Below are 26,947 nucleotides of genomic sequence, written 5' to 3'. Positions count from 1 at the left end.
CCTCGCTAAGCTTTCGCACGATAATAATAATAATAATAATATATATATATATATATATATATATATATATATATATATATATATATATATATATATATATATATATATATATATATATATATATATATATATATATAGCTCATCAGAAAATGGGAAATGAGGGGCTCCGTGAAATAAGACAGAAAATAAGGGTTGGCAGTCAAGAAAACCTCGGAAAGCAAAGGGGGAATGCGGTAGGTCCTAGAAACAGATGAAGAATTTTTTGAGTCGAAAAGAAAGTGGTGAAAAAAATGCCCGCCTGGTGGGATCCGAACCCACGACCTCCAGAATACCGGTCTGGTGCGATAACCACTACGCTACCGGCGGGGCTGTTTCCCCAGCACTTTCTCGGGTATTTATGTTAAGGTATTTTTGTTTCCTGAACTTGGGGGTGGTAGCCAGCGCCACTCGGACTACTCGGGGTGAAGGGGACCTTCTTTTTAACCCCCGGGCCGTGACTCGAGTGTCTACGACATGTCGAGAGTGCTCGACCAGCGTTGAACCCTCTTAAGCTCCCTTTGGCACCAAGACTGCCAGAACAGAGGCCCTCGCTAAGCATGTAGCGAATCAGAAAATGGGAAATGAGGGGCTCCGTGAAATAAGACAGAAAATAAGGGTTGGCAGTCAAGAAAACCTCGGAAAGCAAAGGAAAGCGGAGGTTGTGGTGGATCATAAAAACAGATGAAGAATTTTTTTAGTCGAAAAGAAAGTGGTGAAAAAATGCCCGCCGGGTGGGATCCGAACCCACGACCTCCACCAGACCGGTATTCTAGAGGTCCGAGTGGCGCTGGCTACCACCCCCAAGAACAGGAATAAAAAAAAAGCTTAACATAAATACCCCAGAAAGTGGAGGGGAAAATCGCCCCGCCGGTAGCGTAGTTGTTATCGCACCTGATCGGTATTCTGGAGGTCGTGGGTTCGGATCTCACCTGGCGGGCATTTTTTCTCCACTTTATTTCTTTCGTTCCAAATTCTTTATCTGTTTCAATGACCTACCTTTGCTTTCCGAGGTTTTCTTGACTGTCAACTCTTATTTCTGACTTATTTTCAACGAGCCCCTTATTTCCTATTCTGATTCAGTACATGCATAGCGAAGGCCTCTGTTCTGGCAGTATTGGTGCCATAGGAAGCTTAAGAGGGTTCAACGCTGGTCGGCCACTCTTGACATGTCGTAGGCACTCGAGTCACGGCTCGGGGGTTAAAAAGAAGGTCCCCTTCACCCCGAGTAGTCTGAGTGGTGCTGGCTACCACCCCCAAGCACAGAAATAAAAAAAAAAACTTAACATGAATACCCCAGAAAGTGGAGGGGAAAATCGCCCCGCCGGTAGCGTAGTGGTTATAGCACCAGACCGGTAGGTCGTGGGTTTGGATCCCACCTGGCGGGCGTTTTTTCTCCACTTTATTTCTTTGTTTCCAAATTCTTTATCTGTTTCAATGACCTACCACATCCTTCCCTTCACTTTCTGAGGTTTTCTTGACTGCCAACTCTTATTTCTGTCTTATTTTCAACGAACCCCTCATTTCCTATTCTGATTCGCTACATGCATAGGGACGGCCTCTATTCTGGCAGTCTTGGTGCCATAGGAAGCTTAAGAGGGTTCAACGCTAGTCGACCACTCTTTACATGTCGTAGACACTCGAGTCACGGCTCGGGGGTTAAAAAGAAGGTCCCCTTCACCCCGAGTAGTCCGAGTGGCGCTGGCTACCACCCCCAAGCACAGGAATAAAAAAAAAGCTTAACATAAATACCCCATAAAGTGAAGGGGAAAATCGCCCCGCCGGTAGCGTAGTTGTTATTGCACCAGACCGGTATTCTGGAGGTCGTGTGTTCGGACCCCACCTGGCGGGCATTTTTTCTGCACTTTCTTTCTTTCTTTGCAAATTCACTGCCTGTTTGAATGACCTACCACATCCTCCCCTTTGCTTTCCTTGGCATTCTTGTCGTTATTTATATATATATATATATATATATATATATATATATATATATATATATATATATATTTATATATATATATATATATATATATATATATATATATATATATATATATATATATATATATATATATATATATATATATATATATATATATATATATATATAGAGAGAGAGAGAGAGAGAGAGAGAGAAAGAAAACTATAGAAAAGAAAACTTTGAACAAGGTAAAAGCACGATTGTTGCCAACGTTTCAGCAAAAAGACTTGCTGAAACGTTGGCAACAATCGTGCTTTTACCCTTTTACGTTGTTCAAAATTTTCTTTTCTTATATATATATATATATATATATATATATATATATATATATATATATATATATATATATATATATATATATATATATATATAATCCCACTCCGCGGGCATTTTTTCTCCACTTTCTTTCTATCATTCCAAATCCTTTATCTGTTTCAATGACCTACCACATCCTCCCCTTGGTTTCCGAGGTTTTCGTGACTGCCAAATATATATATATATATCGAGAGAGAGAGAGGGAGGGGGAAGGAGAGAATACATATTTTTTTATTCGTCAAATCATCGCCTATATATTTTCCAATGCCAAACGCATTGCTCTCTTCACAATGTGGGCGAGTGGGCCGCCTGTTCTGGCCACATGTCGTAAGCTGGGGCCCCAAACTTGACAGGGATCACCTGACCATAACTGAATTCGAGAGCGGCTTGTGCCTGGTTTCCAAGGGAACTGATGTTTGAGATGTCACAACTAGCGACGCTCTGGCCAGCGATAGAAAACAGCCCCGTGGTGGAGCGCGTTTTGCCCACATTGACGCTTTCCACCACGCGACGCCCGAAGATTAACTGGTCACGTAACTAAAGCACTGGGAAGGCTAGCAATTGGGGCAGAATGGAAAGAATAGAAGGAAAGGGCTTGGTTGACCGGTCGGAGCTGATGCTTTCGGCATTGAAAAATACAGGAGGCGATGGTCGAGTAGAGGCTGATGTTATGGGCCTCGCCCCGTTAAAGGCATACCCATAGGCCGGGATTCCTTGACCTCGACTGGCTGTCCTTGCTCGGGCCACCAAGTTGAGCTGGGTATCCGTGTCTGTGCTGGCCAGGGAACCCCTCCACTGCTCCAAGGTGGGGTTGGGAAATGGGAGCACATCTGGAGCATTGGCACGTCCACGCTACCTAGCACGGGGGCCAGGCTAGGGCAGCGAGCACATAGGGAAGGTTGTTGGGTGGGGAAGATGATGCGGGTGGGATGGGGCTGGGTATTTGTCTGGAGCCGCCGCCAAGTTGTAGCTTCCTCTCAGGAGAGGCGCCAGTGGGGTGGTAAGAGGCTGCGGCGAGTTTGCCTGTAATGGGCGATAATTTTTGTGCAGCCATTCAGTGGGTGGGGTTGATCTCTGGGGGGTGTAGAGATTGGCCACCGTCGGCAAGGACTCATCGGTGCACGAAATCGCGAGCGAAAAACGCATCCTCCCGTGCGCTGGCCGTAGTGATGCAGGAGCGGCTCCTGCGTGCTCCCCTTCATCCAGCAGCAGCTGCGCAGAGAGGAGCGGCCAATGCGAAAAGAAGGCAGAATAGAAACAGTGCAGCCCAGGGTGTGTGCTGTCCGCTCCCAGCGTTCGCCTGCCTCTCTGTCGCAGGTGGTCATCTCGAACCAGGTGAGCGTCGAGGGGCCTCTGCTCGCAGTCTCAGACAACATGTTCGTGCACAACAACTCCAAGCATGGTCGACGGGCTAAACGACTCGACCCGACCGAAGGTGCCTACTTCGCTGCAAAATGCAGCGCAAAAATTTTCACTTTCCGGTGAACTAGCAATACTGAAGCGTTCGAAGAATCAACTTGGAACTTGGCGTCTCCGCAAAGTGTTTTGGCGCCCGCTACGCTCATAGCGAAAACGAAAACAGCTTCCCATATGCAGCTTTCGCCGCGAACATGAGGATAAACCTGAAAATCGATTGATTGATTGTAGGGTTTAACGCACCGACGCTACACAGGTGATGAGGTGAGCCGTAGTGAAGGGCTCTGGATTAATTTTGACCACATGGGCATCTCTACCGTGCGCCGAAATCTTGTACACACGGCGTTTTTGCTTTGAGAGTTATCGAACCCGCGTCCTCGGGCTTAGCAGCACAACGCCTTAGCAACTGAGCCACCAAAATCGGCTTCCGAAATTCCCCAAATTTTACCATCTAAGCTCCAAGTTGTCTGTTCTTCGCTTTTTGTTTAATGGAACGATGCTAGCAATTTTGTCGGTACTGAATGTCACTTGTAAAAAACCACAGGTAGCGTTAAGAACGTCTCCTAGCTCACTGCTTATGAATAAAAAACTTCGCTTGATTTGAAATGCTGTTACCATCGATGGCCCTCTCAGCTATAGCCTCCGCGAAGACCTGGTTCTCAAGGGTACGTGGTAAGGCAATTTCAAAACCGCGCGAAGTTATCTGCTTAAAATCTGTCCGAAGAAGCTGAATTCCGCGTTAGCGTCGCCGGTCTCCCGTCACGTGCACATTTCAAGAGCGTCCGTCGAGGCTGCCAGGTTGGGGGCGATTATAAAGGCGCGATGCCTGATATACCCTCCCATCTACAGCAAAGCAGTGGATACAAATCCCACCACCCCTCGTCGTGTCCCTTGTGGTCATAGCCAATGGCTCTGCAGCCGAGCAGCGGCTGATGTGTAATATTGAACCCCGGAGAGGAACATGCCCGGACTGGACTGGACAGCATCCCTGCAAGGGAAAAAAATTGCTGCTCATTCTGGAGGCTGGCCACAGCAGAGACTGGGAATGCGAACAGGAATAACCTAAATGCGAGATTTAAGATCCCAACACTTGAATCGATTTCACGTGGTCGCGTCTGCTGTGTCGGGAACACGCGTAGTAGCCGGCCGGGCTAACCGCATTTCAAAACTTGAAATGCACGTCATGAGTATTTTTTGTTTTACATGCAGCCAAACTCGCTCAACTGGGCGTGAGGCATCTGCATCTGGCCTGCATAAAAAACGTGCGAGCTCATTATTCAGAATAGCCTTCTGTTAAATATTTGTGTCTTATCAAGGTCGAACCGATCTGTACTATTCTATTCCTGCTCGCTTGTACAATGTCACAAGCCTTGCACGCATCCACCTGGGGGCAAGCACATCTTGGTTGAGCATAACAGCTAGATCGTTTTCGCGAGCGCGCACAGCTCCACTTTCATTTCATTTCACCTTAAAAGCCCGAAGGCATTGCACGTCACATTGCAGCCGTCGAGGTGGCCGACATTATGATTCCAACACGCGGCGTCCGCGTCCTCGCGCTTTCCACAACCACAGAGGCAAACGCCGATCATGAAAACAGTGCAGAGGCAATTTGAGTCCACGTGCCCAAATAAGGCACCGTTTCTCACGTTTGCTACATGCGCGGTTCGGAAGGGAAATAGCGCGCTAGTCAAACGACCTTTGTCGGTGTCCCGCTAAACTTCAGGCGGCGCTGAGCGAGCTCATTTTGCAGTTACAATAATTTCGCATCCAAGGAGCGGAGTGCCTGCCTTGTCCAGGCCGTGGCCGCATTGTTTTCTCCGCGAGCCACCCAAGTGGCCGGAGTATGCCCGCACTGCGCCCCATTGCCCGCGCTTCCCGAGCGGCTTCCCTCTGTGCCCGAGCGTGGCGGGCCCGCTTATTCGGCTGCGTACCACTCGTCGTTTCTGATCTTCCCTTCCGCGCCGAGGGTTCGCGACAGCTCGCAGCGCTCGACGGGCTGCGAGAGGGCTTTTGGCCGCTCCGGCGCGCAGGCGAGAGCGCTGCCGGCCACCCGTGTCAGGGGCGGCTTGTCCCCGAGGGGCGGCCGAAAATCGATGACCGTCCGGCAAACCGTGTTGCCGCCTCTGGGCTTAAGCCCGCAACGCGCCCGGTACCGACACACCCTCGCCGTGGTCGCGTAATTGCCTCGCTCCCAAGGCGCCCGAATCTCTGGCCAGAGGAAATCGTATTAGGCGCACAACAGGTTGGAAAATCTGCTCGCATTGGCGGACAGGTGCGCCACCGCCGGACAGTGCCAACTACGCGCTGGCTGTCTCGCCCGTGCGCCGCTGAGGGAGCTTGTCGCCGTGCGCAGTGCCGTTCGCCGCCACGCCGTGCATCAAGGCCATCAGCCCCAGCGAAGGTTGGACGACCGGAGGATCCACAGTCATCATCGTCGGGGACAACTTCTTCGACGGCCTCCAGGTCGTCTTCGGCACCATGCTCGTCTGGAGCGAGGTGAGCCACTCGCGCCTTATCCGCACTCCCTGGCCACGACACGGCAGGGCCGCAGTGCGCATGCACAACTCCGCTCGTGATTGCATGTGCAGTACATAACGCAGTAATTATTCTCTTTACGTGTCGCCAAATTCCCGGCAAGGAAATTGTGACTGCGTATATATGAGAATATCAGAGTGGCTTTACTCGTTCGTATATACGTACCCGCTTAGCCGTCGTTTATATGCGATAGAGCTCAGCCATGGCGAACCGGTGAAGTTGTGACTCGAATAAAGCGGCTTTGCCCCAACGAAGGACAGTCTTCTCGTCGAAGGCGTTGACACCGCACTGAGGGCGCTACCTTGCCCCAAGTTTTGTCTCTTTTAGAGCGCAGCTGTTATGAGCTAACTCGTCTGTGTTATTGTTTTTTCCCCTTCGTAGGCCAAGAAAAGCCACTCTCCCCCTCATTATATACTTCGGCACGCCCTGTACCTTGGGCCCCCTGTTCGCCTCCGCCGCTTCGTATTTCTATATAAGGAGGCGTATATCACCCCTAAAAATGTCTTCCCAGCAATGCATTTCTGTTTATAAGCGAATCTGACTGAGGAAGGTCGGCGTGATCTGGCTTTTCCGCGTTGTGTGTGGCGCAGCGAAGCCTGCTCGCAAAGAACAAACAAAGAGGCGTCGGAAGGAGATCCCCGACGACGATCGGGTCGCGGACGCCAAGCGTAACTGCGATGCCCGTCGGAAGAGGCGCAAAACGCACAACGTCGCGGCGTGGCCCCGCGGAACGCTTTCCCTCCGCTGGTGTTCGCAGAGTAGAAGGTTCGGGGCGAAGCTCGAGCGAGGGAGCCACGGGTAGAGACGAGGACCAAGTGCTGGCGCGTCAGCCAGGGGTGATGATGGTGGACAGATGAAGGGGGAGCATCGCTAGCAGTCCTGAGCCCTCGCACCAAGAGGGACTCCATCAACCTTCACCGGCGGAATGACTTTGAGGAAGCATTAAGATTAGAAAGTCTAAATTTACCAACACCAAAGTGCATGACAATTATTCAGGATGGAGGGGACCATCTCATACTACGCTTACATTTTGATTGCTCCCCCAGTTTTTCACAATTAACTCTGTAACGAGTTGTTTCGACGAACAGTTTTCAGTGCAACGCTGCAGGGCGTCAGGATGTCCCCAGTACGGGAATGAATGCGGGACTTCCTCATTCGGCAGAGAATTGTGACACCAGGAATGAAAATGGAAAAATGTGAACGTGCAGCTCAACCCGTGACGATGTCCGGTGTGGCGTTTGAAGAGTGCACTCCACAGGCAGGTCGTTCCAATCTGGCTCGTTCTCTTTAAAGCGTGGAAAGATGAACGATTTTTTTTTATGGCAACCGCTGTCTCCGGCGTTACTTTCAACTCTCCGAAATTTCATACCTAAAATATTTTGCTGGATCTTTTACTGGTTCCTTAACCAACCAGAATGTAAATTTGGCGTGAGATGCTTCTCAGCCCCCTAAATTCCCATCATTTGCTTTTTAGGTAAAAAAAATAAACTTTTCATATTGTTCAAAGCTACGTGAAGCGCCCTACACATGTACAAAAACGCTTTGCATCCCTAAAAAAAATGCACCGATTACGATAGTTGTTTCCCTATTTTGGTTCAACCAGCTAGCTGTATGTGTAACGGACATGCTCTACGCGAAATAGGCTCTGCGTAAGTTGCTGAAGCCGGTACAGATAGATGGCCTCACTGTGACTTGCGCTGTTTTTCCGGAGCTTGCGGGCAGCTCCGAGCGTGTGTGAAAAAGCGGGAAGTTGTGGCAGCTGCTACGAGGGCCGTAAACCTCAGAGCTCGCACGTAGTGGCATTCACCCCGCCTCTTCGTGTAAACATTGGCGTTCTTGCAGGACATTGAAGTACGCAACAAAAAGCGGCCTAACGCATCTCTTGGTGTGCCGTGCTATTGGAGCCCGAGACTTCCTGAAGACGCGGATATCCCAGAAAATTTGCACTCTTGACACGGTTCCTTTTACGGGTTTCCAGGAAAATTACAACACTTTCATTTTGTTTAAATGTTACGTTTTCCGGAAGCGCTAAAATTCACAGTTAATCGCTTTAAAAGATGTTTTCTTAGAAACTGTGAGCTCGACGATTGCAGCGCGCAATTAAGTATTTCCGCGATTTGTACGACATATTAGAAGTTAAAAAGCTGTTTGCTTCAGCATTAATATTATCGGTGGCTAAAAAAAAAACGAGCTCTCGCCCACGAAAGAATTTTAAAATGCTCGGCTCGAGACTGATTGGGTGGTTCTGTCTTTTGCAGCTTATAACATCGCACGCGATTAGGGTTCAGACCCCCCCACGCCACATACCCGGCGTCGTCGAGGTGACGCTGTCGTACAAGTCCAAGCAGTTCTGCAAAGGTGCACCGGGAAGGTTCGTCTATGTCTGTGAGTCACGCTTGCTGTTCGTATTTGTCATGCACGGCCTGCGCCTTACGCTGAGTGTTGCCGTCCACATAAGTGAGTGGCCACCGTAAGTTGACAGCGAACGGGGATGCGGGTTCTCATTGTGCCCGCCCCGGCCCCTCAGAATGGACGAATTCGCCCTGCTGGTGGTGTTCCCCAGTCCTGCTCGCACGCTCCGTGTGATAGCGCACTGCAACAGCAACAAAAAAGGGACTTCTCTAGCGAAATGCACCGCACCGCTCGCTTTATGTCCCATTTCTTACTAATTTAGAAAGAAAACAGGGATATTAACAACGACAAAAAATTTTCTGTTTTAGAACCCTTGTTCTATTGAAAAAAAGTTGGTAGATAGGCTTTTACGGTAATTCTTACGTCAGCTTGCTAAACAATCAAATATATATATATATATATATATATATATATATATATATATATATATATATATATATATATATATATATATATATATATATATATATATATATATATACGGAAAAATGGAGTTAATTTGATTGCTGAGGAGGACTTTACACCCCTGCGTTCTAGTACTATTGCTCGATAATAAAAATACTTCCAAAGTTATAAACAAGATATTAAGATAATGTGGCAACGCAACAAAAACAGCTAACTTGGCAGACATTGGCATCGAGCAATGCGAGTTTCCCAACATGTTTTAAAACAGGGCGTTCTTCAAGTAGATGCTGATCCTCGTGTCACTGAAAAGAGGTGCCAGCTAGTCGTGTCAGTGGTTGGTATGACGCGTTCTAGTGTCGTGTGCTAGCCGACTCACTCGCACCGCTGTTGAAAACACCCCTCTTGTGTTTTAAATTTCATGTGCAAGTAGCGTTCCCTTTCTAACAACACACCCCACGGTTAACGGGTCTTTTTTCGCAATGCTTTCACGTGGTGGGCTTTTTTGAGCAACTGCAATGTTTTACAAAAGAAAGGACGCGTGTACGTTGCAGGGAAGTTATAAAATTTGGGTGCTGCAGCAAATCCACCATCAATTTCTTTAAAATGAGGGATTTTGAATATTCTAAACGGAAACATCGAACACTTCAAGTGGTAAAAATGTGCTGACAATTGTATCAAAAAGCAGCAACTATTTGCAGGGGTTTGTCAGTCTGCAACTGTTTAATAACTCTGTGAATAATAAGGAAAAAAGTCCTCGAAGACATTTGGGCGTTCCAGTCCTCTCCAGTGAGGCACGACGCCGCGGCAGGCTGTGAAATGGCACACAGGCAAGAAAACTCGCAGCGTGAGCAGGCAGCATACTGGTCTGCAAATGCTCTGCGGCAACAGCTCGGCATTTGCAAATTAAGCGGCAATGTTTTCTTTTTATCAAAGTTACGCCTTGTCGGCTTTGTAATTGAGCGTGGTCTTGTGTGCGTTGGGAAAAGTGTGGTTACGCAGCCAATTTTTGTTCTATGCCTTGGTTCCCGACTTTTGTGCGGAGAGTATACTCCGGTGCATACATCAACTGCAACGCTGTGAAGGCTACACAAGTAATCCGCAAATAAAGCAGTGTGTCGCTCCGCGCGGTTTTGTAGCCGTGTGGTCTAACGCGTCTCTCTGGAGAAAAGACGCTGAATTTTGAAGTACATGGGTTTGAAACCGCGTTCCGACGTTTCTTTTTATTTTTATCACACCGTCTGCGAGTTCAATTCGAAATCTTATTTCGTTCCCAGTAACTTAAACACTACGTGCATGCGGAAATGAACTGCTCGTATGGGTTCATTGGATGCATACCGGGCTCATTTGTGCTGGCCGTAACAAGCTCGCACCGATGTTTGACACGCAATGGCGATTTTGTCGCGATTCTGCAGCATTGTCAGTTTACCCAGTTTACCTCGTTGATTCTAGTGAGAACTTTGTGTAAGAAAAACACGTTAATTCATTGATTAGTTAGCACAGCTGCTCCAAGCAGGATGAATTACCAAAGTGTGTTCACTTTCAACTTCGTTTTCGCCGTTGCCCTGATGATCCACTTCTTTCTGGGCCTCTCTTAAAACACTCAGCATGTTATTGATTATCCCGGGTCGCCAGCAGAGCAACGAGTTCAGTTTTTACCGAAACAGTTTGGAACCGACTTTGGCACTGCACTGTGGAGTAGCCCGAAGCACTTGGTGCGAACAACGTATCATTTGTTATTCCTGGGAAAGGCCAGAAAGCAGATTTCTGTACCTTAGAATACTGATTTCTGGCACAGAAACGCATGATACGTATTTTAAATTTGTTATTCACCCCTTTCCAGTCCGAATATATGCAACATTTTTGTGAATTCTTGTGCGTTATTTATTTATTTCTTCACTACAATGTTTCACCCCGGAAGTAAGAGTTATATTTTCTTTTGTGATTGAAAAGAAAGCTTTTTAAGCTAGCTCTTATTCTCAAGAGAATCATGGATAGGTCAATTGTTTTTACATACGGAACCTTGATATGGCCTGTTTTTCTGTGTTAAGGAAATGTCTATGGTATAGGTTAATGCGGTGACAAATAACAGTATTAGCTCATGAGTTGGAGATTTGTTGCCATACATAAATGCATACAGGGGCAATACGGATTGTGTGTCATACAGAAATATTGCAAAAGGAAGCTGACTTTCGCGGTTTAAAAAAAAAACTTTATTTATAGGAGAGCACCTCTGGTCGATTTCCTGGTGGGTTTGGACTTTTTCGTTTCCTACCTTTCTTCCACCAAGTGTTTGCAGAAGTTATATGACTGTTCCGGCTGTATACACTTCCCGACCGAACAGGACAGCACTACAATGTGGTGTCTTTCATAGCACGGGTCACTTGGTTACGTTAAACCCCACAAACAAAACCACGCGACGAGGAAACACAGTTTGCTTCGTCGCGGTAACAAAGCCTTTTCGGGGAATCGGCTCAGCATGAAGCAGCGCGAGCAGGCTGGATAGAAAGGTGTCCACGCTCCAGCTCTGCCAGATAACCCTCGTGAAAAAAGCCGCCACTGACAGGTCACACATTCCTGGGAAGTTCATCAACGATTCCCCCCTGCCCTGTCTTCGGAATTCCTTGATCGCCCGCAGAACCTCCACAAGGTGGTTTTCGTGATGTTCGGCAAGTCGTCGTCTTCGTTGAAAGCCTTTCGCACACTGTCCAGTGTCGGGATCTCCCTCTTGGCGTACATGCTCTGCACTTTCAGAAGGATGGCATGGACTGTGAAGCTGTCATGCTTGACGGTTCGCGTGCTTGATATCGTCAAGTCACGAGGTCTTCTCTTTGGAGACACCAAATTCCCACGCAGACACTCCGCCTTCAATTTCCCCACGGTACGGGAGAGATACTCCTGTGTCCACGCTCACAACACTCAGTACTTCCTGCAAAGATTTCGCCGGGAAACGCATCCTGGTACGGCCGTACACATTTGCAATTACTTGCTTGGCGTTCTTTGACAACTTTGATGTGCAAACCCTCGAAAAAATGCGTACAGGAGACGTGGTCAAAGTCCGAGAGCTGGACGCCATTTTTTCAATGCTGCCTCAAAGAGTCAACAAAAAAGGCGTTCAAGGTTGCGCGGAGAGCGAAAACCTCATACGAAAGCGACAAACATAAAATACAAACTCGCATATTTCGATCGTTTGTCCGGCAACACGGGCGTTTTTTGTCAAGCTGATGATAAATATTTATGCTTTAAGGTTGCCGGGGAAGCATTTATTGTTTCTGGCTCACCGCAAGCAACCCACTACTTTTGGTCGCGGAAGCACACAGCGCAAACGAGAGCGCTAGCTTTGACAGCGTTGCACTTGTATGAAACGGAGTATAGTGGTCTCGCTAGGCGGGGGCCATCAAGCAGTGGAGCCCTTCTCCTCGCCTTCTCGCCGCATTGCACGGCCGTGGACGGCGCTGCTTGCAGCAGGTGCGCCTTTTTTACCCGCCCATTTGGTTTCGTGCAGTTTGTTTTTTTCGCCTTCTTTTGTGCCCGACTTTCTTCTCTTACCGGTGGTGCACACATCTCACGGCCACTTTTAGCAGCTGGGTGGTTTTGGTTTTTAAAGCCGGTATTCTCATTAGCTCAGTCTCTGACCATCATACTGATGCGATTTAGTGTTGACTGAAACAGAAAAAAAAAGAAAACATTAGCATTTTATTCTTTGTGTGCGTGGCTCCGTGGCAAGGTAATAAAAATTGTTTGGTGCTCGTAGGAATAAATCTCTATTGGGCAGAGTCATATTATGTGATGTTTATTTCAGTGGACATAATTTTGCAAATTGATTTATTTTTATCGGCGCTGCTTAACGTTATTGCCTTAAGCAGCGCCGACTTCCTAAGGGTCTAGAAATTAGCCAGCGGTACCTATACATAGGTTAAGGGCACACTGTAAAGTAAAAACAAGTTTACTTATATCGACAAATCATATTGCGGTGAGCGCAAGTATACCATTCGCGCCGATTAGATGTTTGCAAACATGGCGAATGCCAAAAGCGTGAATGCGGTAGACGCCCTCATACACATTTTGAACATTGCAATTTGTGACCTCAAAAATGTTGATGGTGAAATAGGATTGGGCGGAGCTTAATTGTCTAACCGGCTTTATGGTAAACAAATAAAAAAAAACCGAAGCAAGGTGATGTACATGTAAAACAAAAGTATGGGGTAACTTCCGCGGAGGATATATTTCTTACTGAAGCGCTAACTTGAGCTATAAAAACATTATCTAAGAAGCACTCTCACTATTTCTAACGCGCAGCACTGTTTCTCATCCGATTTCGGTGAAAGGCTATGCCTTGTTTCGTGAATACAGCGGAAATAACTCTTCGGGTGAACGTGAGATCTATCGCCCATGTTTCCTGCCAACGTGTGTACTATTCATTTACAACCAGCGACAAAACTGATATATCACTGGCGCAGTCGGCGCACGCATGTAAGCGTGAATAACGAATATGCGGTGAGCGAACGCGCTGCGAGCACAATGTACACGTTACGAGAACCTGATGGGGACCCATTAAACGGGCCGGCGCCTTTCCCCAGCGAATGCATCTTTCGTATGCTGACGGAGGAACTCCCAACACTCTGAACCACTCGAAGCGTTGTCGCATCTCCTATAGCGGCGCGGGGTGAGAGTTGCGCGCTCGAGTGGTCGGTTTGTCATACACGGCAGCAGGGGCTACAGCATGTACGAATAATTCGGCGCTTTCCTCCGCACCTTACTAGCGAACTCCACGGAAAACTCTTCGGCTTTGTTATCTGCAGCAGCAAACCATTCGGCAGGAGTTCGGGAGAGCACGATTGATTCGACTCTGATTTGGTACTTTCGCGCTGGGTCGCCCCCTACACTTCTGCCTCTCGCGCTTCCACTTTCATTCGCCGCTGAGATCAGCCATCCGGTGGAAAAAAAAATGATTAGTTGTCTATCGGGTCTCCCATAAGCGTACACTAACGGCATTTCAGCCCGAAGCTGTAGATTTGATCAGACTTGCGATATACTTTTCTACCTCCACTGAATTTTGAGCACTCAACGGGTGCTTTTTTGCTATCGGAATATCCCAACCAGGCACCTGGGACGAAGGTTTTTTTTTATTACTGAAAAAAAAAGCCGTATTGGTAAGAAAAAAAGCTCACTCCGGTGCCCTCCTTTTCGTGGCTGATGTAAGCCACCAAAAACAAAAAAGTAGTCTTTGAGAATCCGGCTTACACTTACCAACTTACCAGTTGCACATGCTATACCGAGGGGCGCCGACGAGGTCCTTGTTTGAGTACCGAGGAGTCACGAAGAGCTGAAAGATGGGCACCACTGCACAGGGGTTGGCCTCATATTCATGCTAAGTAGTGCCGAACAAAGCACCGTTCCCTCCAGCATGCGTGCATTAGGTGGGATTCGGAACGATCGTCATTGACAATGCTCTCATTTGCAACCTAAGACATGTTCGAGACGGAAAATGAATTCCATGTTTAAGGGACGTATTTTAGCTACCCGTCAATTGTTTGCACCGTGCTGAGCAAATACTTAGGCTGCATGTCTTGCTAATAACGGGCTTACGTATTCGTGGCCGTGCACATTACTCGGTGCGTTGTTTCTTCTCAGAGTGAGGTTCGTGACAGCAACTTGGTGCGTGCGAAAAAACGGTGCTCAAATATAGCTGCTTTCTCACGCAGCACTCAACGAGCCAACCATCGACTACGGCTTCCAGCGCCTAGCCAAACTCATCCCACGCCATCCCGGCGATCCCGAAAAGCTTCCCAAGGTGGGTACCTTGTTGCGAAGATATCTTTTGCCTGAACATGAAGATCCATGTATTGACGAAGCTGTTTGTAATCAGGCAAGATCTATGGGCTGTCGTTTTTATAGCGCACCGCTGAGCATAGAACAATAGTGCGGCCAACTGTTCTCACGAGGGAAAAGCGAGTAGCCCGTACGAAGACAATTTTGTTTGGAAGAGCCCTTGACGAGTTTCAGTCGTCATTTGATATCGCCAGCAAACGATGAGAGGGAACGAAACGCAAGCCGCACATTTGCACAATGACCGCATTTAACGCAGTGTACTCTCCAAACAAAGATCATACGCTGAGGTTTTGATCTGCGGATGCGCATCAAGTGTTCTTCCTTCTTGAAGGTCGCGCAGGGGTTCGCCATTCTAGAATACATAGCGGACAACATGAGCAGGACTGTTTCATAATAAATAAACCGGGCGCAGAGAACTGAAGCGTTGCCCTGGGGAAAGATCATGCTAAACTTGTTGCTTCACTCTCTCGCTTCAAAACCCGGAAAAGCGTCACGGGAGATGCAGGATCGGGCACAGGGCCGTGCGGGCGGAGGCTGAGCGGGCGCGACTTGCAGGAGATCATCCTGAAGCGGGCAGCCGACCTGGCCGAGGCCCTGTACAGCATGCCCCGGCAGAACCAGCTGTCGCTCCAGGGCCCCCGCTCACCCGCGCTCTCCGGCGGCTCGGCCGGCTTCAACGCGTACGCTGCCGGCCAGCTAGCCGTCAACGTCCAGGAGAACGGTCAGTGCCCTTGGCGCCAACCAGGTCGCTCGTAGGCCAGGGAAGAGCTTGGCGACCGCACGCCTTGGTACTTTTTAGAAGCATCTGTCTTCTCTCTGTCTGCCTCGGTGTTCCAAAGCTACCCTGCTTTTCGTGACAAGGGAACAATGTGTACGCCAAATCAGACGCGAATCAACGCTCTCTCCTGTTGATATGGCTGCGATCGCGAGTATTTGACCTTCCAGGAGACATAGTGGCTGTGAACGAGTGCCTTCTAAATGCCTTCGGTCCCGGCTACCGCTTCTTGTCCTAAAGTCTTGCCAAGCTGTGATCGTATGCCGAACAGTCTTCGGCAGAAGTACGCGTCATGCCTCAAATGGAACAGTGGCACACTTTGACAGCTCCACTGCGCAGTCGGCGAAGTGGCGTCCAAGCAAGACTCCCTTCAGCCTGCTGTAGTCCGGAGCAGAAAGAACCATTTATATAAAAACATTGGGCGGTGTAAAGTTCGAGCGGCGTCATTAATTTCGCGTTCTTGAGACCTGGTTAAGTGGCAAAAGGGCTTGGTCCTACCACTCAACTGCAAATTTTCAGGAGGTGGTTAGGACAGCCTATCGTAATTTGTTTGGCCCAAATATACGCTAATCACATTTGAGCTGGGGGATGAACAGAGTTATCTCCAGGCTTTGGCCACCCTCACGTATTACAAGCCGTTCATGTAGCTGACACTGACTGTTTTCTCTTTCTTGCTCAAATATTATTCTCTTGTTCCTCCTTAAGATTTCGCTCTGAATCAAGGTCCCGTGGAGCTGCCAGAAGTCATTTTAATGCTTCGAGACAAGAATCACGTAGTAGTTCACTGCAAAAACGGCTTGTGATCGGCCCCTGCTTTTGCTGGCGCCTACCATTCAAAGCGCACCACAAAAACATAACACTGAGCAACTAATCGTCCATAAAGAGGAGCACTTTTACAAACCTAGGGACTTGAGAGATATGGCATTGCGAAGAAGCTTCACGGCTATGCAGAGTCGCAGGTGTACTTGGAAGGCGGCTGCTGCATATTTAGACCATCTCCCCATTTCACTATCCTCGAAGCACTTCTACCAAGTACCCAGCAGTGCACGGGCTGGTGATCTTGAACGGTGATCTAGAGTTAGAATTTGTGTAGAGGAAGATTACTGAGTTCGAGACCAATTCAAGGGCCACGTTCTTGCAACCGTAAACATTTATCCCTCCAGAAATTAAAGGAATGTACTTTGCTTCCGTCTTCTTTAAAAGCGTTCTAATCCAGGAGGGGAAGTGCCATCTGTGCTCTACCAAAACGGCCGTATAGGTATAAAGGGTTCTGAAACTTTTGCGGAGCAGTGTACGCCTTTTTTACAGATGCTAGACCTTCTCTGGTGCGTATGCAAACGAGCTTCCTTAATTGCGTGGATATAATCGTGAGGACGACTCAGAGAGCGATGGAACGGAAGATGATAGGTGTAACATTAAGGACAAGAAGAGAGCGGAGTGGGTCAGGGAAAAAACGCGTGTTAAGGCTCATATTAGTAGGAATTAAGAAGAAGAAATGGGCGTGGGCAGGGGATGCAATGCGAAGGCAAGTCTACCGTTGGTCATTAAGGGTAGCAGAGTGGATCCCTAGAGAAAGCAATCGTGGCAGGGGGCGGCAGAAGGTTAGGTGGGCAGATGCGATCAAGAAGTTTACGGGGATAAATTGGTCGCAGGCGGCACAGGACCGGGATAATTGGAGATATATGGGCGAGGTCTTTGCACCGCAGTGAGCGTAGGCAGGCTGCTGCTGATGATGATGAATCATGGTACCGCACCGTGTATTTCACTTTGTTCGTTTTGTGTACGGTGTACCTTTGACAACCACGAGTAAACAGGTCGCTCGAGATTATTTCGTCAATTATGCTGCCATGTACCCGTTTCTTAAGTTGGGCAACCGAGCCTCCTGTTGCTTTATGATTATCTGCCCATGGCCAACCAGCCATTCTAGCATTCAATACTAGATTACTTGTGTTTCCTTGAACCGAATTTTGCTGCCCCTAGAATGACGCCCTGCATAGTTCCTTGGAGTTGGGCGAGTTCGCTATGCAAAGACGCGAAATAACGCTACGGTAGGAAGGCGATAGTGAACGAAGGCCCGGCTCCATGTGATGCACGGTGGATAACGCCTTGCGGCGTGCAAAAAGTTGAGTGTGTGCGGCCCGTCTCAGCGGTTCCCTGCGGCCGGTGACCAGGCTGGCCGCACGGAAGCGCTGAGGCGGAGCCCTGCAGTGTGGTGGCGGAGGACTGACGTAGGGGCACGCCGCTTGCAGAGTACGGCCGCTCGCAGAGCAGCAGCGTGTCGCCTCGGGGCTACGGCTCGAACGCCTCGACGCCGCACAGCAGCAGCGGCGCCGCCGGGGGGCCGTACGCCGGTGCGAGCGCCACGTACGCCGCGGGGCCGCTGTCCGGGTCGCCGGGACTCTTGAATGGTTCGTTCTTGACTCGCTTTGGACCGGCCTCCCCTGCGCCGCCGCTGCCGTGATTTGTGGCCGAGAAATCATGCGTCGGAAAAGTGCGTGGAGAGATTATGGCTGCATTCGTTAGAGTCACTATACAAAATGTGGCAGTAATTCGTGGCTCGAGCACCGCCTTTGGGCTTGAGCGCCATTCGTGCCATCTGCTGCGTGAGCTTAACACCTCGTGTTCTCTCCTCCGCGCGACGGACGCTTCTTCGAAGCACGCGGAAAAAGAGGAGAATATCATTAGAAAATGGGGCCGTTATGGCCTATCCTCATACAAATGGCATTCTCGCGTCTCTGAGGTGGGTCGGAAGGTTGGTAATTTGTTAACATTGCGTCGCTTCTATAAGCTTCCGTCTGGGTCTCTTGCAGAACGGCCGCCATGGCATGCACTTGCAAGACAAGGCATAGTATGCCGCCTGGTGGTCTGTCTTGCAGAAAAACTGTTTTGCGAGTTCTAGATCAGCATGATCCGTCCGACTTCATTGTTAATCCCGATCAGTTAATCCCGATTTATACTCCACGTTGTTGACCAATAATTGTAAGGTTACTCTAAGCATAAGCAACCATCGCTCCCGTGTCCCAATTGCCTTGCTAACATCTCTTCGAGGAAAACAACGAATACTCCACGTGGGGGACACCCGTCGCATGCACCCCCGCTATTCATTGCGCACTTTAATTTGCTTGATCCGACGGGCGGACGAGCAAAGCCCAACTGACAAATGGATCCCTATTCTGCGGTCTGCCGCCCCAGGGGCCGTATCGGGGGCAGGTGACATTCTAGGATTTGTAGCGGTACAGTGCGGAGCCCGCTACCTTCGATAATTACCCAGCATGCCTGGCACCAGTCTGCGGCCCTAACACGCCCGCCTCCACGCGTGCCAGCTGTGCGCCGAGCAGCCGTAACAACTGACCCACCGTCGTGTCGCTACGGAGGAAGGTGTTTGTGACCAGCTGATCGGAGGCCTCGAAGCGTGGCCGGAAACGCGCCCGGCTCTACCGCAGGCTACGCTAATGTACGATCGCCCGGCGACAGCGTGCGGGGGAGGCAAATTGTCGCGTTGCCGTGCGGCCAGGCACTGCGGTTGGCGGTGGTTCTTTGAGCCAAGTAGCGCAGTAATAAATTTCCGCGGCTGTTGTCCGCCAACCTCCGTGGCAAGCTCAACTTTTAGTACGGCTCCGCAGTCTTTACGTTCATGTTTTCTAGCCTGCTCGATTTCGCCGTTGCTGCTTCGTTCTCTGGGGACTGGCCATCGTAATTCTACCAGTTGATGCGCCTTGCTAAATGAATGTATTTTTTTATTTTTACATCTTTCGTGACATGTGAAAGTAGTTTCCTGCAATGACTTTCTCTAATGAACCTTTGCGCTCATAATGGAAGCTGGAGCGAGACTTGTCACTTTTTTAGGCTCTAAGCACAACTTGCACGCGCGTTTGTCCGTCATCATCATGACACGCAACTGGGGCATAACCCCCGGGGGCGTTTCACGAGGGACAACATCACGCTCCCACTCAGGGCGAGCTCGTTTCACCCTCGGCCGAGGAGAAGTCGTGAGAGATAGCAGCCGATAACGGAGCAGCAGCAGCTGATGTGTCGGCAAGACTAGTCACGCAGCGGAGTTGCTACGATCAGGCTCTCTCACCTCACGTTATCGAGGACTGGCTTGAGGGTGGTGGTGGTGGTGGTGGTGGTGGTGATGATGATGATGATGATGAAAAGGAGGAGGAGGGAGAATGGAGGTGAATGTGTGTGTATGATAAATGTAATCGCCATGATGGGCCACATTCTGATCACTGTCTTCTAAAGAAGCATTAATCCAGTACTTTTTTTACATCTTCCAGAGGAGCTTTGCGCGCTGCCCTTTTGAGTGCACAAAGCACCGCCGTATGGAGAAAAACTAACGCGAAAAGGCTAGCTGTACAAGTTGAATGAAATCAAGGGTTTGATGGCAGCCCGTTTTGAGGGGTAGGCCGCGGTTAAAGATAATAAAAAAGAGAACAAACTATTTTGCTAAAATAAAAGACGTTTTGGCTGCAGCCGCATGGGAGCCTTGCTCACGATCAAGCCTTGACTGGTAACAAGTCTCCCGTGTGGAAGACAAAACGTCTTTCATTTTAGCAAAATATTTTGGTTTGCCTTTTTATTTTTTTTCGTGTTTTTAAGGTTTTTCTCACAGATTCTCATCTATATTATGACAACAGAAGTACAGAAAACAAAATCCCGGAGAATGGACTTGCGTGACGCAGTACTAGTGGAAATCTATGGGAGGCGGCCTGTGGTGGACATCAACATAACCAGTAACGCACACAAGCTGCAGGATCAGCTGTGCGTTTTGTATAAGTAATATAACTACAACGTGGTTAACTAGCTAAAGTATATTGTAAACCTTTTTATTGCACAATGTGTGTCTTAGCGCGTTGTTCGATAAATCAAACGACTACGTTTTTGCCTAGGAGGTCAATTGCGCCCCGGAAACTTGGCCCTGAACAATAGTCAACGCACGACAACACTTTAAGAAAGCTATTTGAGCAAGCACAGAGGGGCATATTATCGAGGCAGCTTTTATTGAAAGCTGTTTAATACGTATACTTGGAGATACCCACCCTTAACCCTTTCAGACGCAACGTACACAACAGTGTACATTTCAATCCTACGGTTTTTTACAAAAAGAAATACCAAAACTGAACGTTTTCGTTAGTTTATCATAGTTTTATATCCTTTGTCTAACAATGAATATTTTAGGGCCATTTGGGGGGTAGTGAGATTAATACAACCGTAAACAAACAAATAAGCAACGCACGCGACGGCTTCAGCGGATGAGCTTTTTCAACTCTTTCTCCTCGTTTTCTCAAAAAAATTGCGGTCCTAAAAATATAGAAACAACGCATATCATACAAATATATACGTACGTGGAAATATTCAGCGCTACTTGATGCTCCTGACCCCTGTGACGCTATGTACACAATTCTGTAGATGACTGTAAAAAAAACTAACATTGTCTTGGGGTCAGCAACCTGCCATTTCATCTTCTTTGGTGAGATACAGAGCATAGAAGCAACAACAAAAGTTTGTAGGGGGAAATAGCGAGCGGCGTCTGAAAGAGTTAGGAATTGACGTTATGTTTATTGCCATTCCACCTGCTATCATCCCAAAGGGGTTGGTGCTTCCCTAATACCCGTCATCAGGAACTATTTGTGCAGAACGAAATATGGTGTTTAGAAGACGGCTTAACGCTCGACTGTCGCTGCTGGGGCTTCTTCAAGGGAAGAAGCATGCTAACGCAATAGACTAATAAAAAAGCACGAATCCCTGTCTATTCTTGCTCGTGCCGGGCACACAGTAGAGAGGCAGCCGCTCCTTGGCGGCCCCCACTTTGCAGCAGCGTCGACCTAGCCCCCCCTCCCCCCCCTTTCCCTCTGCGCAGGCATGGGCGGCATCGTGCCGTCCCACTTCGGCGCCATGAACCCCTTCGCGCTGCCCACGTGCAACGGGCAGTCGTACGGCGGCTCCATCGTCACCTCGGGCGCCAAGTGACGCCGTGGCGGCAGAGGGCCCCCCGCCCTGTACAGTGTGTATCATGGACTCGTTTTTTCTACCACGCCAGCCCTGCAGTGTACATATCATGAGCGTAGACCGGCCCCTGTACAGACGCGCAACGGGCTGTCCTGCGCCCGAACCTCGTGTAATTTCATAATAAATGTCTCTCTACTGTCATGGAAGCTCGGCCGTCGTATTTTGTCGCCCTCCAGCTCGGTGTTTGGCGCCTGGAGCTGTTGTTTTTTCTTCTTTTTTGCCTCACCAACTACGCTAGCACCGCCGACTTGTGAGGCGCAGCAAAACGTCTACTTGGTATTAAAACCGCAATGTCTCGTTTCTGTACTCCCTGACCGCCACTGTTCGAAAGCCAGATAAGCAGAAAACTGGCGTTCTTCACAACAGAGGGCGCAGGGGAAGGCATTTGGCCGATGGATTCAGATGTTTCTGGACAGGGAAGTGGCTGCTATAGCGACGATGACAGCGATGAGGGCTTCACTACCTCGCTGGCCATCGTACAGGAGGTTTGTTCCTTACCGCCCACGGTGCACTAATTGCTCGCTTTACAAATATTTTCTTAGATAACAGGAACCGCTGTGAATTATTGCGTGAATTTGTACCCATGTTACAAACAGTATAAGCCAAATCAAAACAACGTTATTAGTTCTTCAGTGAGCTCTGATTATGGCAAACGCTTTATGAGCCCCACAAGGCCGAAAAACCGGTCGTTGTGAGCATTAGATGGCCCCAAAGTGTGACGCGCGTTCAAATAAAAAGAAAACCGTGGAAGGAACGGCAACCGAACCGAGGGACACACGGTAACAGGTGAGTGACTTAACACTACTATACGCCAACCTTTTCACAGATCACCAAAATCGTGCTACACATGATAAGAAGGCTATGCTATGAAGCTATGAAAGCTATGAAGGCCTTGAAGGCCTTCATAGCTTTGAAGGCCTTCATGAAGGCCTTGAAGGCCTTCATGAAGAAAGCTATGAAGGCCTTGCCTATGCCAGCGTAGAAAGTCTAAAAATGAGGCCCAGACAATAATTACTCGAACTCATGCCGCCACTCCGGCGTACATGGCCTTCTCCATGCCTGCAATGCTGTGGACACCTTCACACCAATAGCACGATAACACCGTAAGGCACTCCCTTATTTTCCGCCGCTAATAACCGGATATCATGATGACTCAGGTGAAGATCTTCTTTGAGCGCAGCTCTTCAGCGGTCGCTCCCGCGGTTTCTCGGCATCTCTCGCCGTCGTAACCCAGAGAACGCGGAGCATATTGAAGATATAGCGAGGAGGAAAGCGGACGAGGAGAGTATGACGAAAGTGTGAGGAGGAGAAGCGTATGCCGCGCGAGATGTGCTCCGCCGCGACTGCCCCCTACGAGATGACGCCATAGCAGCGCGCGCCGTTGTGCGTTCACCCATGACGCGATCATTTCCTGAGACGAAGGAAGTACTTCGATTGCCACTGCAGCTAAACGAGCTGCCCGAGCAGAGGCTCGGTGCCGCCGACGCCGAAATCCATGCGTGCGTGCCGCCGAAGCAGCAGATACGCCCAAATGGGAACACGGTATCACCGCGCACACAATTCGCTTCTTGTCATTTGAAGACGTTAATCGGGTGCCGTGTGACGTTTTTTTGTTCTCCTAGGATTATTTCGCTTGTGGAAGTGACGCATGACTTATAGGCATGCGGAACCCCCTATAGGTCTACCAAGAGTATTTTTCGGTAACAGCCGGCGTTGGTGCGGAGCGTTGGTGCGCAACCGCTCCGGTGGCTGCGCAGACGCAGTCACCGGAGTGGCTGCCCCTTTTGGATGCGTGTGTTTACTTTGCTGAGTTTTGAAATGATGCCGATCTTTGTTAGACTGACGTGCTTACCCTTTGCTGTCTGTTAGTGTTTGTATTGTGCGTTAATTGGTCTGAGTTTTTCTAAAATTTCTATGCATTAAAGAAAAAAATATTTCGTGGCGCACTGGGCTAAAGCATCGCGTCCGCTCAGACAAAGTAAAGGGTTCAAATCCCGGCAGGGTGTTTCTTTTATTTTTTGCCTTCCAAGTGGCATGGTTTTCTAATCGTATTCGCGAATCCAAAGCAAACCTTTTTTGGCGGAATTGTGGAACGTCAACCAAACGTCAATGCATCATTTATGCCACAGGCGCGATTTATTCCGTTTTAAACTCGTGTTTTGTATATATAAAAAGTCAATTGTACTTTCAGAGGATGAATTACTGATGTGCGTATTTTGAAAAATTGGTATGTCTTTATGTAGGGTACACATAGTTCTCTGCCATCCTCTTAAACAAGACACAAAGTAATCTTGGGGGGGGGGGGGATATAGGCCCACGGCTGGTCACCAAACCCTACCCATATCGCAACTGGCAGCCTGATTACGTAAAGAAGCAGCCTTTATAGAGAGAAAAGGGGCTCCAGGCCATCAGGAGAAAAAGCGAGTGTGGAATAATTGTTTTGTGCGATCATATGCACAGTCGAACAAAGAGGCGGGCGCACGACCCCGAAGCTCGCACTACTTTTCCGAGACCACTCGTAATATCTGTCACGGTGTACTTTTGTAATAGTTGATAAACAGATGGTCGATTAGAAGTTTTTTCGGGGGCAAATGGAATGCCCGACGCACTCTAAAAAATGCTCGTCAATCCACCCTGTGAAGGTGCTTGGAAAGCGAAGCTGTCAACGACACCACGAGGATTACCCATGCGACGGCACTTGAATTGTCCCACGTGGCTGTACAAAGTGTGAAACCAGATACAAGGGAAAAGCACTTAATCACACCTTTTATTAATTCAAAGAGATATTTTTTGCTAAGGTTAAATGAATGCATGATTCATGAAACGTGGTTGGTTGAGTTGTATTGGTGAAGCACATGAGTGGAAACTCGTTTTTTATAAAATTAAAAGCTGAAACACAAGGTAAGACGACCTCACTTCTCCTTCATCTCTGCCACCGCCGACGGTGGCGACGAGATCGGCGGCAGAGATGGAGCAGAAGTGAGATGCCATGCGTTGGTGTGAGCTTTAATTTTGATAACTCCTAGCGCATGCGCAAGGCGCGCACAGTGGAACGAGAGGTCACGTGACGCAAATTCGAGGCATTCGGCGAGAACGCAGGGGGTAAACCCGCAGATGTTCTTGGTGAGTGCACCGTATGTCTCCCCCGTCTCCGCGTGCGCTCGTAGCTCAATCGATAAGACAACGGGCTCTCGCTCCGTTTCTGTGTTCGTTCCAGGTTCGATTCCTGGCGGTGCCAGTAACTTTTATTTTTTCGCGGGAGTTTTCTGTTGACACCAACGGTCGCGACAGAACCCTTGGGGAGTAGAAAAAGTCCCTGTGCCGTACCGTGGAACCCTTCGGCTGCTTTTTGTTACGGTTATAAATGTTTAAAACCGATCGGAATAACGGAATGGAATACTACAAGTGCCTGTGTACGCGCGTGCATGGCGCCACCTCAACTCGACCAAGCTCGACATTAGCGGGAACCAGCAGCAATATATAAACCGACACTGGTTCGGAACGCATGTACGTACTCGATCTAACAAATTTTCAGGCGATTCTTTAGTCATTCGCTCACATATTTTAGACTCCCATATGTAGCAAGACATGTCGTTGCCGCGAACGCGCGGTGACAGGGTCGTTTTCTTTTCGCGTGATGTTTCGGCGTGGTGTGGAAGCGTAAAAGTCCCGCCCCATTGTTTCCATCAGATTTTCCAGCCGTGAGCGGAATGCAGGATTTATGAGCAAAATGATTAAAAACGGCCCAAACGGAACGCAGACAGTTAGACGGCCCCGTCCTCGAGCGATGCTGCGGTGCAGGATATAGCTGTAGCAGACGACGCCCGCAATCGGATGCTCCTGCAGACGTCACCGAGAAGCGAGGCACCATGGGTAGTCACGTTCGCGGGGTGCGAGGAGGTGGACGGACGAAGAGAGGGAGAATCGCGGCGTGGTCCAAAATGCCACGTTTTGATTGGCAATAACTCCATAAATACTCATCACTTTAACAAAATTCTCGAAAGAGGGGACATTTATTTACCTGAAAATGCGAACACCCGTGTATGGGCAAAACCTCTTTCAGGGCTCCTTTAAATTGCATCAGGAGGCATAAAGTATGGCTTTCTAATCAGAATTCTTAGCTCTCAGGTTTTATTTTTCGTGTCTTTTCACTATATGCGACGTTCGAGCAAGCGACAGTGGTCATTGAACATGAGTGCGACCAGTGCGATTGTTGAATTGAGACAATGAGTCACCACTAGTCTAGCAGTTTTAGGTGCGGAGTACCTTATCACCGCACAATGTCCGTCCGCGTCCGTGCGCATAGCATTTACAATCGCAAAAGATCACACAGGCACCGGCAGGCTTCAAGGCTGTGTCTGGTAGACCATACAGAGTTAGTGTCAGTCGTCTTACCCATTGGGCTACGACCGTGAGTTAGTACCTGAGAGTAAAACGGCTTACTCCCTCGCCTGTAACGGTGCGGAGTACCTAGGACCTCCCAATGTCCGTCCGCGTCCATCCGTGCGCACAACACCATCAAGCGAAAATCGAGCGAAATTCGATTTGAGCGGTGAGTTACAGTTTTATTTAGGGAACAATCAAGGCGCAACTCACAGCTCAAATCGAATGACGGTCGGGGCGCAAATCGGATGCCACTCGGGGCGCAACTTGGATGTCATTTCGAGTCCCCGTACACCGCACCCTCGCCATCATCCACGGAGTGGAGATGCTGCCATTTTTTTATGGGCAACTGTTGGCACCATTTTGCCAGCGTAAACAACATTTTTTTTTGTTTTTTTCTGCCGGAGATACAAGTGGTGCACGTCTTCTTTTGAAATTATTTGCATTTACGTTTAAAACTTATGGTGCCTATATTTACGATTTTGGAGGCCTAAGAAGTTGTTTTGCCTGTCTATTTTTGACGCGCGTGCTTTTTTAATGCCTAAAAATTCGGCGTCTAGGAATTACTATTCATGGCTTCATGAATTTAGCCAACAAGGCACACACAGGGAGGCGAAACTAGTGACTACTACACATGTTAATTCCGTCGTTCGTATTGTTTTCAGGCTCGTTTTTCAAGGAGTTTCTTACATCATTTGTGCATGCTGACTCTAAGAACTTGCTCTGGAAAAATAAGAATCTATCGTTACTGTGGCAACAAAAAAATAGGCTGATGTCATAAGCTTCTAACCTTCTAATGCAAAAAAAAAAAGAAAACTTGTCACTGTAAACACGCCTGCCTTGTGCTG

At 48.6% G+C, this 26,947-nt stretch overlaps 1 protein-coding gene across 3 annotated transcripts in view; it reads left to right on the top strand.

The window, feature by feature from the left end:
- Kn (EBF transcription factor knot) overlaps nucleotides 1–21,846 on the top strand; it is a 321,220-nt gene extending 299,374 nt beyond the window's left edge. For 2 of the 3 annotated variants that reach the window (XM_077688236.1, XM_077688235.1), the window contains exons 9-15: nucleotides 3,650–3,767; nucleotides 6,102–6,244; nucleotides 8,542–8,668; nucleotides 14,803–14,891; nucleotides 15,485–15,650; nucleotides 17,954–18,112; nucleotides 21,568–21,846. In XM_077688236.1, coding sequence (XP_077544362.1) covers nucleotides 3,650–3,767; nucleotides 6,102–6,244; nucleotides 8,542–8,668; nucleotides 14,803–14,891; nucleotides 15,485–15,650; nucleotides 17,954–18,112; nucleotides 21,568–21,677 — 912 coding nt within the window. In that variant the 3' untranslated portion in view covers nucleotides 21,678–21,846. The remainder of the gene's footprint in view (nucleotides 1–3,649; nucleotides 3,768–6,101; nucleotides 6,245–8,541; nucleotides 8,669–14,802; nucleotides 14,892–15,484; nucleotides 15,651–17,953; nucleotides 18,113–21,567) is intronic. The other variant, XM_077688237.1, reaches the window with a different exon arrangement.
- The last annotated feature ends 5,101 nt before the right edge of the window (nucleotides 21,847–26,947 follow it).

This window comes from Haemaphysalis longicornis, unplaced genomic scaffold (assembly GCF_048455015.1).
Source record: "Haemaphysalis longicornis isolate Haplotype H1 unplaced genomic scaffold, Haemaphysalis longicornis Haplotype H1 scaffold_1, whole genome shotgun sequence".
Lineage (NCBI taxonomy): Eukaryota > Metazoa > Arthropoda > Arachnida > Ixodida > Ixodidae > Haemaphysalis > Haemaphysalis longicornis.
The sequence above is the reverse complement of the archived record's forward strand: the minus strand, read 5'-3'. Positions and strand labels throughout refer to the sequence as shown.